This window comes from Tursiops truncatus, chromosome 1 (genome assembly GCF_011762595.2).
Source record: "Tursiops truncatus isolate mTurTru1 chromosome 1, mTurTru1.mat.Y, whole genome shotgun sequence".
NCBI classification, from domain to species: domain Eukaryota; kingdom Metazoa; phylum Chordata; class Mammalia; order Artiodactyla; family Delphinidae; genus Tursiops; species Tursiops truncatus.
The window spans coordinates 102531136-102545845 of NC_047034.1; the positions used below are offsets into that span (position 1 = coordinate 102531136).

General features: G+C 39.1%; 1 protein-coding gene across 1 annotated transcript in view; it reads left to right on the top strand.

The window, feature by feature from the left end:
- DIPK1A (divergent protein kinase domain 1A) overlaps positions 1 to 14710 on the top strand; it is a 119191-nt gene that overhangs the window by 94706 nt on the left and 9775 nt on the right. The window contains exon 3 of the mRNA XM_004319545.4: positions 14111 to 14218. Within this exon, the coding sequence (XP_004319593.2) occupies positions 14111 to 14218 (108 nt within the window). The remainder of the gene's footprint in view (positions 1 to 14110; positions 14219 to 14710) is intronic.

The following is a 14710-nucleotide window of genomic DNA, read 5'->3' on the forward strand; positions in this document are numbered from 1 at the left end:
AAATCTGTTGTTTGGGTTTGGTTTGGTTTGGTTTGAATTTTTTTAAATTGTGATAACATCCACATAACACCCTCTTAACCATGTTTGTTTCTCAGTTTGTTATTACTTTTAGTCCCCACTCTATTGAAATATAATCAACAAATAAAATTGTAAGATATTTAAAGTATGTGGTGATTTGACATACATATATATACACTATGAAAGGATCCCTCCCTCGAGTTAATTAACACGTCCATTACCTAGCATACTTCCTTTTTTGGTGTGTGAGGACAATTAAGTTCTACTCTCTTAGCAAATTTCAGTTATACAATACAGTGTTATCAGCTATAGTCACCATGTTATGACACGTTAGAGCCTTAGACCTTATTCATTTTATAAATGAAAGTTTGTACCCTTTACTATCCTCTCCTTATTTCCCCCACCCTCTCAGCCCCTGGCAACTACTTTCCTACTCTCTGTTTCTCTGATCTTTTTTTTTTTCAAATGCCACTTATGAGTGATACCGTGCAGTATTTGTCTTTCTCTCTCTGGCTTACTTCACTTAGCATAATACCCTCCAGGTTCATTCATGTCATTGCAAATGACAGGCTGAATAATATTTCATTGTGTCTATATACCACATTTTCTTTATCCATTCATCTGTCCACAAACACTTAAGTTGTTTCTATAACCTTGGCTATTGTGAATAATACTGCAATGAACAAGGAAGTACAGCTATCTCTTTGAAATAATTATTTTGTTTCCTTTGGATATATACCCAGACGTGAGGTTGCTGGATTGCATAATAGTACTATTTTTTTTAATATATAAATTTACTTATTAGAGACTGCATTGGGTCTTCGTTGCTGCACACGGGCGTTCTCTAGTTGCCGCAAGCAGGGGCTACTCTTTATCGTGGTGCGCCCCGGCTTCTCATTGTGGTGGCTTATCTTGTTGCAGAGCATGGCCTCTAGGCATGCGGGCTTCAGTAGTTGGGGCTTGTGGACTCTAGAGCGCAGCCTCAGTAGTCGTGGCACACGGGCTTAGTTGCTCCACGGCATGTGGGATCTTCCCAGACCAGGGATCAAACCCGTGTTCTGTGTATTGGCAGGCGGATTCTTAACCACTGTGCCACCAGGGAAGTCCCAGTAGTACTATTTTTAATTTCTTGAGGAACAGCAGTACTATTTTCCATAGATCATCTTAACCATTTTTAATTGTACAGTTCAATAGTGTTAGGTATATTCACATTGCTTTGCAGCCAGTCTCCATAACTTTTTCATCTTGCAAAACTGAAACTCTATACCCCTTAAACAACTTCCCATTTTCCCTTCCCCAAGCCCCTAGCAACTACCTTCTATTTCTATGAGTCTGACTACTTAAAGATCTCACATAAGTGGAATCACACAGTATAGTTACACTTGAACAACATGGATTTGAACTGCATGGGTCAATTTATGGTGTATTTTTTTTCACTAAATATGTACTACAGTATTATACGTACCGCAGTTGGTTGAATCTGCGGATGCAGAACCATGGATACAGAGGGCTGAATATAAAGTTATACACAGATTTTCTGCTGGGGAGGAGATTGGTGCCCCTAACCCCCATGTTGTTCAGGAGTCAACTGTGTTTGTCTTTTTGTTGACAGTTTTATTTCACTTAGCGTAATATCCTGAAGGTTCATCCATATTGTAGCATGTGTCAGAATTTTCTTCCTTTTTAAGGCTGAATAATATTCCATTGTATGTATATAACCACATTTTGTTTATCCATCCATCCATCCATCCATGGATTCTTGGGCTGCCTCCACCTTTTGGCTGGGAAATTGTTTTAAACTGACCTAATCCAGTTTGGTCATGCACACTTCCATAGATTCTGTTTTGAAAGATAATGGTAGCCACAGAAAATGTTTGATATAGGTGCATTAACTACTCCCTCACAACCTTTTTACTAGGTTATAATGAAAATGATTTCTACTATACACATAGGCATTTATTCAGCACATATTTATTTATAAGCAGTCACAAACCATTTCATATAATCAGTCTGTAAACTCATTAAAGTTCTAACTCTGGCCTTTTAGGTGTTCCATCAGCTTTCATGAAAGATTTCAGAGGCAGCTCCTGTTACCCTTACAATTAGCATCAGGCAACTAGAAATTCTGAACCAGTGATTCTCAAAATGTGGTCTCTTGGACCAGCAGCACAGTACTGTGCACGGATCTGTGCTGAAACTCCCTGAAGTTGAGAACCTCTGCTGTAAAACGATTAGCTCTGGGTACCTCCCTAAAGATAAAGGTATGGCTTCAACTGGTTCTTATACCCTCTTTGTGAAAGAGTAGGAATGTCTCTTATTTTAGCCAATCCATCTCTCTTAATTTCACCAATGATAGTTCATTTCTAACTTAACCATGCTATTTAACTAGCCACAAATTTCACCAGTTAAAATTCTAATTTGCTAGTTAACAAAATCTCAGAGATGGATCAATCCTTATCAAGATATGGATAATATTGTAGAAGCCCTTACAGCAGCTACCTCTGGAGCATGGGCTTCCTGACTACCTTATTAGAATGCTAGCCAAGCACCTGTGCATTCCTGATTGGGACATTAGAGGCACCTGGACTATAAACACGCACACAAGTAGCACACTGTATATGCTGAAAATAAAATACAGACATTATAACAGAAGGGAACAAGAGAGGGTTCGTGTGTGCGTGTGTGTATGTGTGAAGAGAGAGAGGAAAAGAGACCGAGTGTGATGAGCACCGTTAATGGCCAAGAGAAAGAAGTTAGGAGAGAAGGGAAGAATGAGAGGTTGAAGATACAGTGAGAGTGCAGAGAATGGTGAAGTTGATTTAAAATAGATGATGTAGGGAATGGGTGAGGGTGCTGACTAGAGACTTGGAGAATTTTCAGGAATTAAGAACCCAACTATTGGGCTTCCCTGGTGGCGCAGTGGTTGAGAGTCCGCCTGCCGATGCAGGGGACACGGGTTCGTGCCCCGGTCCGGGAGGATCCGGCATGCCGCGGAGCGGCTGGGCCCGTGAGCCATGGCCGCTGAGCCTGCGCGTCCGGAGCCTGTGCTCCGCAACGGGAGAAGCCACAACAGTGAGAGGCCCGCGTACCGCAAAAAAAAAAAAAAAAAAAAAAAGAACCCAACGATTGTGTTTCCTCCTAAATAAGGAGAAATTGATGAGATTGTCTGAAATACATTTTTAGAACGTGGATCTTAGAAAATTATTTAAAACCTGCTACTATACATTTGTTCACTGTTATCGCCCCTTGTGGTACAGTTGCCATAGTTGATGAAATTATTCCTTCAGCGTAAATGGGTTTTGTAAAATGCAGCTGAAGAGTGCCATCTTCTGGTACTATGAGGTATGTACAAGCAAAGGGGGTTGTGTGGTAGAATCATAGTGAAATAAAGCCTTTGATGTTTTGCGCTGAGTATTGTAAAGTTGAACATTCTTTATAGTTTCTGTGTCTTTTTAGTTAGAATATCAGATTACTGACAGTGATTATAGTTTGTGTGTATGGCCGAGCCTAAAAACAAGACAAAACAAAAACAAAACAGTATGTGGCCAGCCATCCTTTTCATAAAAGCATGTGGGAAATTTGCTTTTGGTTTGTGATAGAAGCCGCAAGTTGAAGAGCCTGTTCTTTGTGACTACCTCTTTGATGCAGGCTTGGCTTGGCGCCTTTGCTCAAAACAGGAATCTGATTCTTGTAGCTGAATACCAGACTTGTCTTCACTGTTTCACAGCTTGCTAATAAGATGCTGGTTTGTCCCTTTTTTTAAAAAATGTTTTAAATATTATGGAAAAGCATTCATTTTATCCTCAATGAGGTTTTAAAATCAAAACCTCTATGTTCTTTATGGTGGTTATTTAATAAACATTTATTAGACGCTTAAATATCAACCTCTGTGCTATGTGCTAAAGGGAAGCGGAGATTCAGAGATGACTAAGACCATGTCTGTGCCTTCAAATCATCTTACTTTGTATTAGGGAAGATAATGTGAACGTAAATGATGTTAGATTTGGGAATACAAGAAAAGACGGGAGGAGAATATTGGCTCAGGAAGGAAATAATACAGCCTCAGGATTATTCACTGGAAGACAGGTGTGGTAGAAAGGGCCATGTTTAAATCTTGACCTTGGGCAGAGTTGCAGATAGAATGTGCTTTAGGATGCAGGAGCCAAAGACAGTTAAAGTGGATAGCTCTATTAGTCCTATTCCAGGAGTTGTTCATAATAGCATGCCCTATTTCTGGATAAAAACCCAGACTACACTTCATTTATTCATCCATCCAGCAAGTGCTTTTTATATGATTTGAGTATATGCAAAATCCCAAGGAAACAAATGTGAAAGTCCTGACCCCACTTTGAGTTGCTTGTACAAAGGGAATGAGTGTGATCAGGGCCCCTAAGCAGGAGCACTGGGGACAGGCATCCGACCCCACCACTATTAAACCTGCTCTGCATGTTGCTCTCCAAGATGAGTAATCCTTGTTCTTTTTTTTTTTTTTTAACATCTTTATTGGGCTATAATTGCTTTACAATGGTGTGTTAGTTTCTGCTTTATAACAAAGTGAATCAGTTATACATATACATATGTTCCCATATCTCTTCCCTCTTGCGTCTCCCTCCCTCCCACCCTCCCTATCCCACCCCTCCAGGCTGTCACAAAGCACCGAGCCAATATCCCTGTGCCATGCGGCTGCTTCCCACTAGCTATCTACCTTACTACGTTTGTTAGTGTGTATATGTCCATGACTCTCTCTCGCCCCGTCACAGCTCACCCTTCCCCCTCCCCATAACCTCAAGTCCGTTCTCTAGGAGGTCTGCGTCTTTATTCCTGCCTTACCCCTAGGTTCTTCATGACATTTTTTTTTCTTAAATTCCATATATATGTGTTAGCATACGGTATTTGTCTTTTTCTTTCTGACTTACTTCACTGTGTATGACAGACTCTAGGTCTATCCACCTCATTACAAATAGCTCAATTTTGTTTCTTTTTATGGCTGAGTAATATTCCATTGTATCTCACACCAGTCAGAATGGCCATCATCAAAAAATCTAGAAACAATAAATGCTGGAGAGGGTGTGGAGAAAAGGGAACCCTCTTCCACTGCTGGTGGGAATGTGAATTGGTTCAGCCACTATGGAGAACAGTATGGAGGTTCCTTAAAAAAACTACAAATAGAACTACCATATGACCCAGCAATCCCACTACTGGTTCTTTTACTTAAGTGGTTAAAAGCACAGGCTCTGGAGGCAGACTATCTGGGTTCGGCCAGCACCACCACTAACCTGCTCTGCAAGTTTCTTAACCTCATGACCTCTCTTGCCTCAGTTTCTTTAACAATAAAATGGAAATAATGATAATACCTCTTTCATAGGGAGGTTGTGAGGATCAAAGAGAAATACATGAAAAGTTCTTAAAACAATGTTGACATATAGAAAACAATATAACAAGCACCTGTGTACCTACTATCTTCATAACAGACCTTAACCTTTTGCCATATTTGCTTCATTTTTTAAAAAAATTTATTTTATTTATTTATTTTTGGCTGAGCTGGGTCTTCGTTGCTGCGCGCGGGCTTTCTCTAGTTGCCGCGAGCAGGGGCTACTCTTCATTGCGGTGCGCGGGCATATCATTGCGGTGGCTTCTCTTGTGGCAGAGCGCGGGCTCAGTAGTTGTGGCTCGTGGGCTCTAGAGTGCAGGCTCAGTAGTTATGGCACACGGGCTTAGTTGCTCTGCGGCATGTGGGATCTTCCCCAACCAGGGCTCGAACCCGTGTCCCCTGCATTGGCAGGCGGATTCTTAACCAGTGTGCCACCAGGGAAGCCCCTATTTCATTTTTAAAAAGAAAAAACACGGCAGTGCAGTTAAGCTCTCTTTACCCTCCCTGGTATTCTCCTTCCTCCTCCCCAGTGATAAACACCATCTTGAATTTGGTGTGAGTTCTTACCATCATGTTTTCATACTTTCACTAATTGTTTATGGGTACATAAACAATATATAGTATTGCTTTGCATGTTTCTAAACTTTAATAAATGACACTAAACTGCACATACCAATCTGCAACATTTTCCACTTGATATTATGTTTTCAGCATTTTTCTGTGTTGGTATGCATAGGCTGAGTTCTTTCATTTTAATTACTGTATAGTATTGCATTGTATGAAGATACCACAATTTACTCAGCCATTCTCCTGGTGATGGACATTTATGTTATTAATCATTTTCCACTCTTACAAACAGCACTGCATCCTGGATGGCACCTTGAAGTCCTCCTAGACTATACCTTGACCTGATATTTTTAGAGGGAAAGATTTTTTGTTACTGATTAATTTTTTTTAATGTTTATTAGTCTTAGATTTTCTATTCTGGTATCACTTTTTGTTATTGTTTTAGACGTATTGCTCATTTTAAATGCATTGCCAGAGTTGTTTACATTATTCACTAGCACTACCCTTTCTATCCTGATAATCTTTATTTGTGCATCCTCAGTTTCTCAGTGATCAGTCTTGCTAAAGGTTTATCTCTTTTGTTAAAGTTTTCAAAGAACTAGCTTTTGGCATTGCTGATCTTTTTTTTTCCCATTAATTTTTAAAAAAATTTATTTATTTAATTATTTTTGGCTGCGTTGGTTTTTGTTGCTGCCTGTGGGCTTTCTCTAGTTGCGGTGAGCGGGGGCTACTCTTCATTGCGGTGCACGGGCTTCTCATTGTGGTGGCTTCTCATTGTGGTGGCTTCTCATTGTGGTGGCTTCTCTTGTTGCAAAGCATGGGCTCTAGGCACGCAGGCTTCAGTAGTTGTGGTGCACGGGCTTAGCTGTGGCATGTGGGATCTTCCCGAACCAGGGATTGAACCCGTGTCCCCTGCATTGGCAGGCGGATTCTTAACCACTGTGCCACCAGGGAAGTCCCTCCCATTAATTTCTGCTGTTTCATCTCTTCCTACTCCTCCCCTCTCCCCCTCCCTCTCCCCCTCCTCCTCCTTCTTCTGGGGGTTGGTTTATTCTCTTATTGTTATTATTGTGATTTTTTAAAACATCTTTTGTTGAATGTTTACTATTTATTTCAGTCTTTTATTTTTTCATCATTGCATTTAAAACTGTAAATTTTCCTCTAAGAACTGCTTTAGCTGTATCCCACAAGTTTTCATATGTATACCTTTGTTGTTGTTCAGTTCTAAATATTCTGCATATCCCTTGTGACTTCTCCTTTAACCCAGAAGTTATTTAGAGATGTGCTGTTTTGTTTCCAAACATGTCTGTGTCTATTTTTACATTATTTTTTTTTGTTGATTTCTTATTTATTTGTTGTCAGCAAATTGGTCTATGTTATGTAAAATCCTTAGAAACCCTAAACTATACCTGCAGGAGGTTTCACTTCTGAGTGAGGCCCAAGAAGTCCCACCACCTTTGCCTCAGTGAAGAAACATGCCAATGAAATCGCTGACCACCTGATACGAAACAGATGGTTCTGCATTTCCTAAAAATCCCCAGAGGTTGACCTGGGCAAGAAAGTATTGAGCATCTCCCCGTGTAGTCCCTCACAAACTTGAGTCCAGGAACTAGATTGCTCTGCTCCTCCTATGAAGATGAAACCTAATATTCTTGGTTACAACCCAGTCTAAAGGAGAAAGGTGGCATGGTCAAGGGCTCACCCAGGAGCTTCTGCTAGTGATAGCTGAAGGGCAACATAGGTATTGGTATTTAACTCTACACGTGGTCAGGACTCTCGATCTTATCTGGGCTATCCTTATCCTCAGAGCAAACTGTGGCAAGTGTTGGAAGGGGGACCCGGTGGGCAGGTCTGAGGAGCCTGTGCTGGCCTTTCCAAGTATTGAATAATTACCAGAGCCCACTGTGCTTTGGTTATTTGCTTGGGATCATGAAAAATTTATGCCCCCAAAGTGAAGGGCTCAAGAAATTATTCTCAGCCCCTATCCCACACAAGAGGAAGCCCAATCATTGGAAGCCCAGTCATTGCAACCCTCTAATAGGTTGCATTGTCCCAAGAGCCAGAAGTGGGCAAGATTGATCTATGAGCAGCATAATGTCATCAGACTAAGAGAACCAGACAGACAGGGAAAATTCTGAGAAAGAGCAAACAAAAGGTAATTGCAGAAACCAGAAAAGAACAAGAAGATCTAAAGCAGAGAATAGGAGATGAAGATTAGAGGAATTCTCTCAGTTACAGAAACACAGCCAATGTAATTAAGACTTTGCATTCTTCTCTAGTTTTTTAATTTTATCATTAGTTTTAGCTTTAGTTTCTGATATTTAAAAAAATTTTTTTTAAATAAATGTATTTATTTATTTTTGGCTGCATTGTGTCTTTGTTGCTAAGAGTGGGCTTTCTCTACTTGCGGCGAGTGGGACCTACTCTTTGTTGCAGTGTGCGGGCTTCTCATTGCAGTGGCTTCTCTTGTTGCAGAGTACGGCCTCTAGGTGCATGGGCTTCCCTAGTTGTGGCACGTGGGCTCAGTAGTTGTGGCGCACGGGCTTAGTCACGCCGCAGCATGTGGGATCTTCCCGGACCAGGGTTCGAACCCGTGTCCCCTGCTTTGGCAGGCGGATTCTTAACCGCTTCGCCACGGGGCAAGTCCCTAAATTGTTTTTATTATTATTTTTTATTTCCCAGTTGCTTAACATTTCATTTTAGGCTCTCTCTTTGACTCAAGAATTAAAAGAATATTTAAAATTTTCCAGATAGATTTTTTGTTAATTTCAAATTTTATCATATTGTGATTGGAGCATACTGCTTCTGCCATATCTACTTAGTGGAATGTATGGAGGTTTTGCTGTAATTTTGTAAATGTTCCACGGGCTTTTGAAAAGGTCTGTTTGTTCTCAGGGCAATTAGATCTACCTTATTAGATTATTGAGTTCTTCTGTATCTTTTTTGGTAAACTTTTTTATCTGTCATAGACTAAGAAAAGCGATTTAGGGTCTCCTACTTCTAATGCCTTTCTGTTTATTTCTTTTTCTATTTCTTATAGATTTCACTGAATCAATTTTGATGTTACTTTATTCTTAATAGAAATTCATGACTGTAGTATTGTAATATCCTCATTGTGGATTATATGTTTTAGCATTATAAGGAGCTTTTCTTTTTTGCCTTTTTAATGCTCCCCCACACACCTCCCAAAATTCAACCTCATCTGGTATAACATTGTGGCTTAACTTTTCTCTTTCCATTTGGCTGATATACCTGTACCATCTTTTATTTTCAATTTTTTTGACATTGTTTTCTAAAGATATTTTTCTTATAATAGGTAAGCTTACCCCATTGACATTTATAGATATGTCTTAGTTCTGTATCACATTTTATAACCTACTTTGTTTTTAAGGATTCATTTGGTTTGTATCTTTCTCTAGAGGGTGTATATTTCTATGTTTTACACGTGTTCCTTTTGATAATTTAGGAAGGTTTGTATTCAGATTTTAGCTCTTCTAGTGGTTAGCCTTATACTATAACTTTTAAAAGTATACTTTATCCTTTATTGCTTTAGACCATATCTATTTATTCCCCACTACAAGCAATGACAAAATTATTATACTTCCATCCATCCCATCTCCTTTACTCCACCTAATTTTAATTAATATATTATTATTATTAGTTCTTCAACTAGTCATCTCTATACTTTTGAATATACTTCTGTCTCTGTTATTTGATTTATAAGATATAAATATTATCTTTTTTATAAATTTATTTATTTATTTTTGGCTGCGTTGGGTCTTCGTTGCTGCATGCGGGCTTTCTCTAGTTGCGGCGAGTGGGGGCTACTCTTCGTTGTGGTGCGCGGGCTTCTCATTGCGGTGGCTTCTCTTGTTGCGGAGCATGGGCTCTAGTTGCGCAGGCTTCACTAGTTTTGGCTCCTGGGCTTCAGTAGCTGTGGCTCGTGGGCTCTAGAACACAGGCTCAGTAGTTGTGGTGCACGAGCTTAGTTGCTCCGCAGCATGTGGGATCTTCCCAGACCAGGGTTCAAACCCGTGTCCCGTGAATTGACAGGCAGATTCTTAACCACTCTGCCACCAGGGAAGCCCAATATTATCTTTTCACCTTGGATATTAAAGATAAGGAAATCAGGGACTTCCCTGGTGGTCCAGTGGTAAATAATCCACCTTCCAGTGCAGTGGATGCAGGTTCGATCCCTGGTCGAGGAACTAAGATCCCACATGCCACAGGCAACTAAGCCCGCATGCCACAACTACTGAGCTCGTGTGCCTCAACGAGAGAGACCCCGTGCCACAGACTACCGAGCCCATGTGCTCTGGAACCCGCATGCCACAACTAGAGAGAAGCCGGACACCGCAACTAGAGAGAAACCCGAGCAGACCACGTGCCGTGACAAAAAGATCCTGCATGCCTCAACAAAGATTCCGTGTGCCTCAACTAAGACCCGACTCAACCAAAAAAAAGGGGGCGGGGGGATAAATAAATAAAATAAACATTTAAAAAATAATAAAGGTAAGGAAATCAACATCCTTTTGCCATCTCTCATCTTCCATCTCTCCTTCTTGGTTCTTGTTAATTTTATTACTTTTACTGGTATAATTTATAATATTAACATTCTGAACAATATACAGTAGTGATTAAGAGAAGGAGCTCTGGAACCAGACTGCCTAGGTTGGAATCTTGGCTTTATCGTTTTGTAGCTTGAGCAAGTTACTTAATAGCTATTTCTGTTTCCTTATTTTTACAATGGCTATAACAATAGGTTCTACCTCACAGGGCTATTGTCATAATAAAAGTACAGCACTGGAACAGTGCCTGACACATGGTAAGTATCTAGTAACTACCATATACTATATTAACAATTATTATGAAATAGATTTCCACAGTTGTTTTCATCCCAGTCCTACATTTCAACTGGCTTACATGTTCAGTTTCTCTGTTCATCTCTTGGTTGCCTAAAATTCATTCTCTAATAGTTCTTCAAGAGTTGCTAATGGGAATTCTATCTTCTGATCCTTACATGTTCAAAAACATTTAACACCTTTTACCTGTAAGAAAGTTTGGCTATGGAGAATAAAAAGAGCTATTTTGAGCATTTATTGAAATCACAGGTGATCTATCCTCATTAAACCATTATAGCTCATAATAATGCTATAAATCAAGTAGTAGGTACATCCCCTTTTACAAATGAGAAAATTAGGACACAGGCAGGTCACACTTCCTTTCTCAGACTTTGCTGGCATTGCACCACTGTTATCTACCTTTGAATGTGACTATGGAGAAATCTGAGGCCAATCTGATTTATTTCCCCTTAAAAGTGTCTTGATCTTTTTGCCTGGATGTTCAAAGAATTATTTATTTTTGAAGTCCAGTAAAATTCAATGGGATATGTCACAGGGGTCATTCTGTGTCAGTTTCCTTGGGACAGTGTGTATCCTTTCAATCTGTAGATTAAAGACTTCTCTCACTTACATGAAGTTCTCTTGAATTCTACTTTGATTATTTTTTCTTTTCTACGTGTTCTATTCTCCCTCCCGTGGACATGCTGGATATCCTTTGTCTTCTATATCTATAATTTTATCTCAAATTCTTTTTAGTTCTTTTTAAATTTCCATTTCATTTTGCTCACTTTTTCAACCTAGCCCTCATAAGTCTTACTATGTTGTTATTTTTGTCTGCCCCCCCTTTTTTCCCCATTCATAATGTAACTTTAATTTCTTCGATTTTTTTCTTTTTCTTAATTTTTGAGTTCTGCTTGCTTATTTTACATTTACTTCTTTTGTCTCTCATTATGTCTTCTGCTTTGAGACATTATTTTAAACTGTTTCATTAAGTCCTTTGAATTCATAACAGTATGTTTGGTGTGCTTCATGGCAGTATTTTTCTGGAAAATTTCTTTATTTGACATGTCCTTTTCCTATTCCTTTCCTCCTTTTCCTTGTACATTTGCTGTATAGATCTCCTGCTTGTTTTCTTTTGAGTATTACTCATTACTGAATGAAAGGAGTTCTTCAACCACTATTTGCAGGAATCAACTGGGACAGTGAAATGAGCAAGTGGTGAAACTTCTGTGGTCCAGAGTTTGTGTGTGTGTGTGGGGGGGGGTAAAAGAGAAAAAAAGATGAGATGGAGACACTCACACAGATTGGTTTAGCCTGTCTATCTCCCCAGCAACTACAGAGATGCTCATAATATAGTCTCTCCCAATGCTTAGTTTATTTACAGACTGCCTCCAACATAGATAACATTTTCAAGGATTTTATCAATCAGCACTGCCTTGCCCCGCTACTTTACAATGCCAGATAGAGTCCTTGGAAGTTCCCACAGCTTGTGCCCCTTAAACTTTCATTGCAAACCAGAGTGATGGTTCTGTTCCTCTGGTGTACCACCTATTTAGTGCTCCGCCAACTTTGTCTGAGAAGTGAGGTCACAGCAGGTATTTAATCTCAGCATCCTTCTGTACTCTGCTGTAGTTTTCACTGTATTTTGCAGGCCATCCTTATTTATTGTACCTTAGGGTTACACTGGTACCTTATTTTGTCAAAGCGTTTGGTTTCCTTTTTTTTTTTCGGCTGTGCCACATGGCTTGTAGGATCGTAGTTCCTTGACCAGGGATTGAACCCAGGCCCTCGGCAGTGAGAGCTAAGAGTCCTAACTGCTGCACTGCCAGGGAATTCCCATCTTTTTCTTTTTTGGGGGCAATATCAAAGATGACAAGATGACAGACGTGACTTAATTTTGTTATTTTAAAATATTTTGGTATTTAAAACTTTATTTTTTATTTTAAAATTGAGCCGTTTTTAAAAATTGAATGCCTACCTTCTCACAGAGAGTAGGTACCATACCACCTCAGGCCACGCTAAGTGGGAAAAACAGTTTCAAAATTCTATGCACACCCTAGTCACAACAAGATCTCTCATCATTATATAGCTAGTAAGGAGCAGAGCTTGTATTCAAATCCAAGTCTGTCCCGATCCAAAGCCTGAATTCTTTTCATCATAGGACTTTCTCTTAAAGAATATAGATATCTCTTTATGGTGTCTTTAATATGTTTTTTCTTTTTTAATTTTAATTTTCTTGGTGTATAGTTGATTTACAATGTGTTAGTTTCAGGTGTACAGCAAAGTGATTCAGTTATACATATACATATATTCTTTTTTAGATTGTTTGCTCTTAAAGGTTATCATAGAATATTGAGTAGAGTTCCCTGTGCTATATACAGTATGTCCTTGTTGGTTATCTATCTTATATATAGTAGTGTGTGTGTGTTCATCCCAAGCTCCTGATTTATCCCTCCCCGCTCTGTCCCCTTTGGTAACCATAAGTTTGTTTTTGATATCTGTAAGATTGTTTCTGTTTTATAAATAAGTTCATTTGTATCTTTTTTTTGGATTCCACGTAAGTGATATCATATGACATTTGTCTTTCTCTTTCTGACTTACTTCACTTAGTATGATAATCTCTAGGTCCATCCATGTTGCTGCAAATGGCATTATTTCATTCTTTTTTATGGCTGAGTAATATTCCATTATATATATGCCACATTTTCTTTATTCATTCCTCTGTCGATGGACATTTAGGTTGCTTCCATGTCTTGGATATTGTAAATAGTGCTGCAGTGAACACTGGGGTGCATGTATCTTTTCAGATTATGGTTTTCTCCGGATATGTGCCCAGGAGTGGGATTGCTGGATCGTATGATAATTCTATTTTTAGTTTTTTAAGGAACCTCCATACTGTTCTCCATCGTGGCTGTATCAATTTACATTCCCACCAACAGTGCCGGAGGGTTCCCTCTTCTCCACACCCTCTCCAGCAGTTATTGTTTGTAGATTTTTTGATGTTGGCCATTCTGACTGGTGTGAGGTGATATCTCATTGTAGTTTTGATTTGCAGTTCTCTGATGATTAGTGATGTTGAGCATTCTTTCATGTGTTTGTTGGCAGTCTGTATATCTTCTTTGGAGAAATGTCTATTTAGATCTTCTGCCCATTTTTTGATTGGGTTGTTGTTTTTTTTGACATAGAGCTGCATGAGCTGTTTGTATATTTTGGAGATTAATCCTTTGTCAATTGCTTAATTTGAAAATATTTTAATATGTTTCTTCTTAAGAACATTTTTCTATTAACTACTTTTCTATTTCCTGGTTTTTAGTGTGACAAGTACAAGACTGGAGTTATTGATGGGCCCGCATGTAATAGCCTTTGTGTCACAGAAACTCTTTACTTTGGAAAATGCTTATCAACCAAGCCCAACAATCAGGTATGGACATTATGAATAAACAGTCCAGATTTATGGTGCTCTCTGATTTTACCTTAAACTAAATTAAAGCATTGTTAAGAGCATTCTTGAACTAGAACTTTAGGACATTTTAAATACTTCAATTGTGCATGCATTGATTCACTCATCCAACAGATGTTTATAAATCCCCTATTTCCAGCATGTTCCAGACACTGTTTTAGTTATTAGGAAAATAGTGGTGATTAAGATAGATAAGATAACTTCCCTGTGAGTCACATTATTCCAGAGGGATGGGGAACATAAACAGTTGATAGATAAATAAATAAGCAAGGAAATTACAGAACGTAGTGTGTTTTATATAGGTTGTACACAGGGTGGGTTGATGAAAAATGTAGGGGATGATGAGGGTAGAAATATGCTTTAGAAGAGGTGAACAGGGAGGACCTTTCTAAGATAAAATTTGAGCTCATACCTGAATGAAGAATTAAACTAGAGGCATGGGCAGAGGACAGG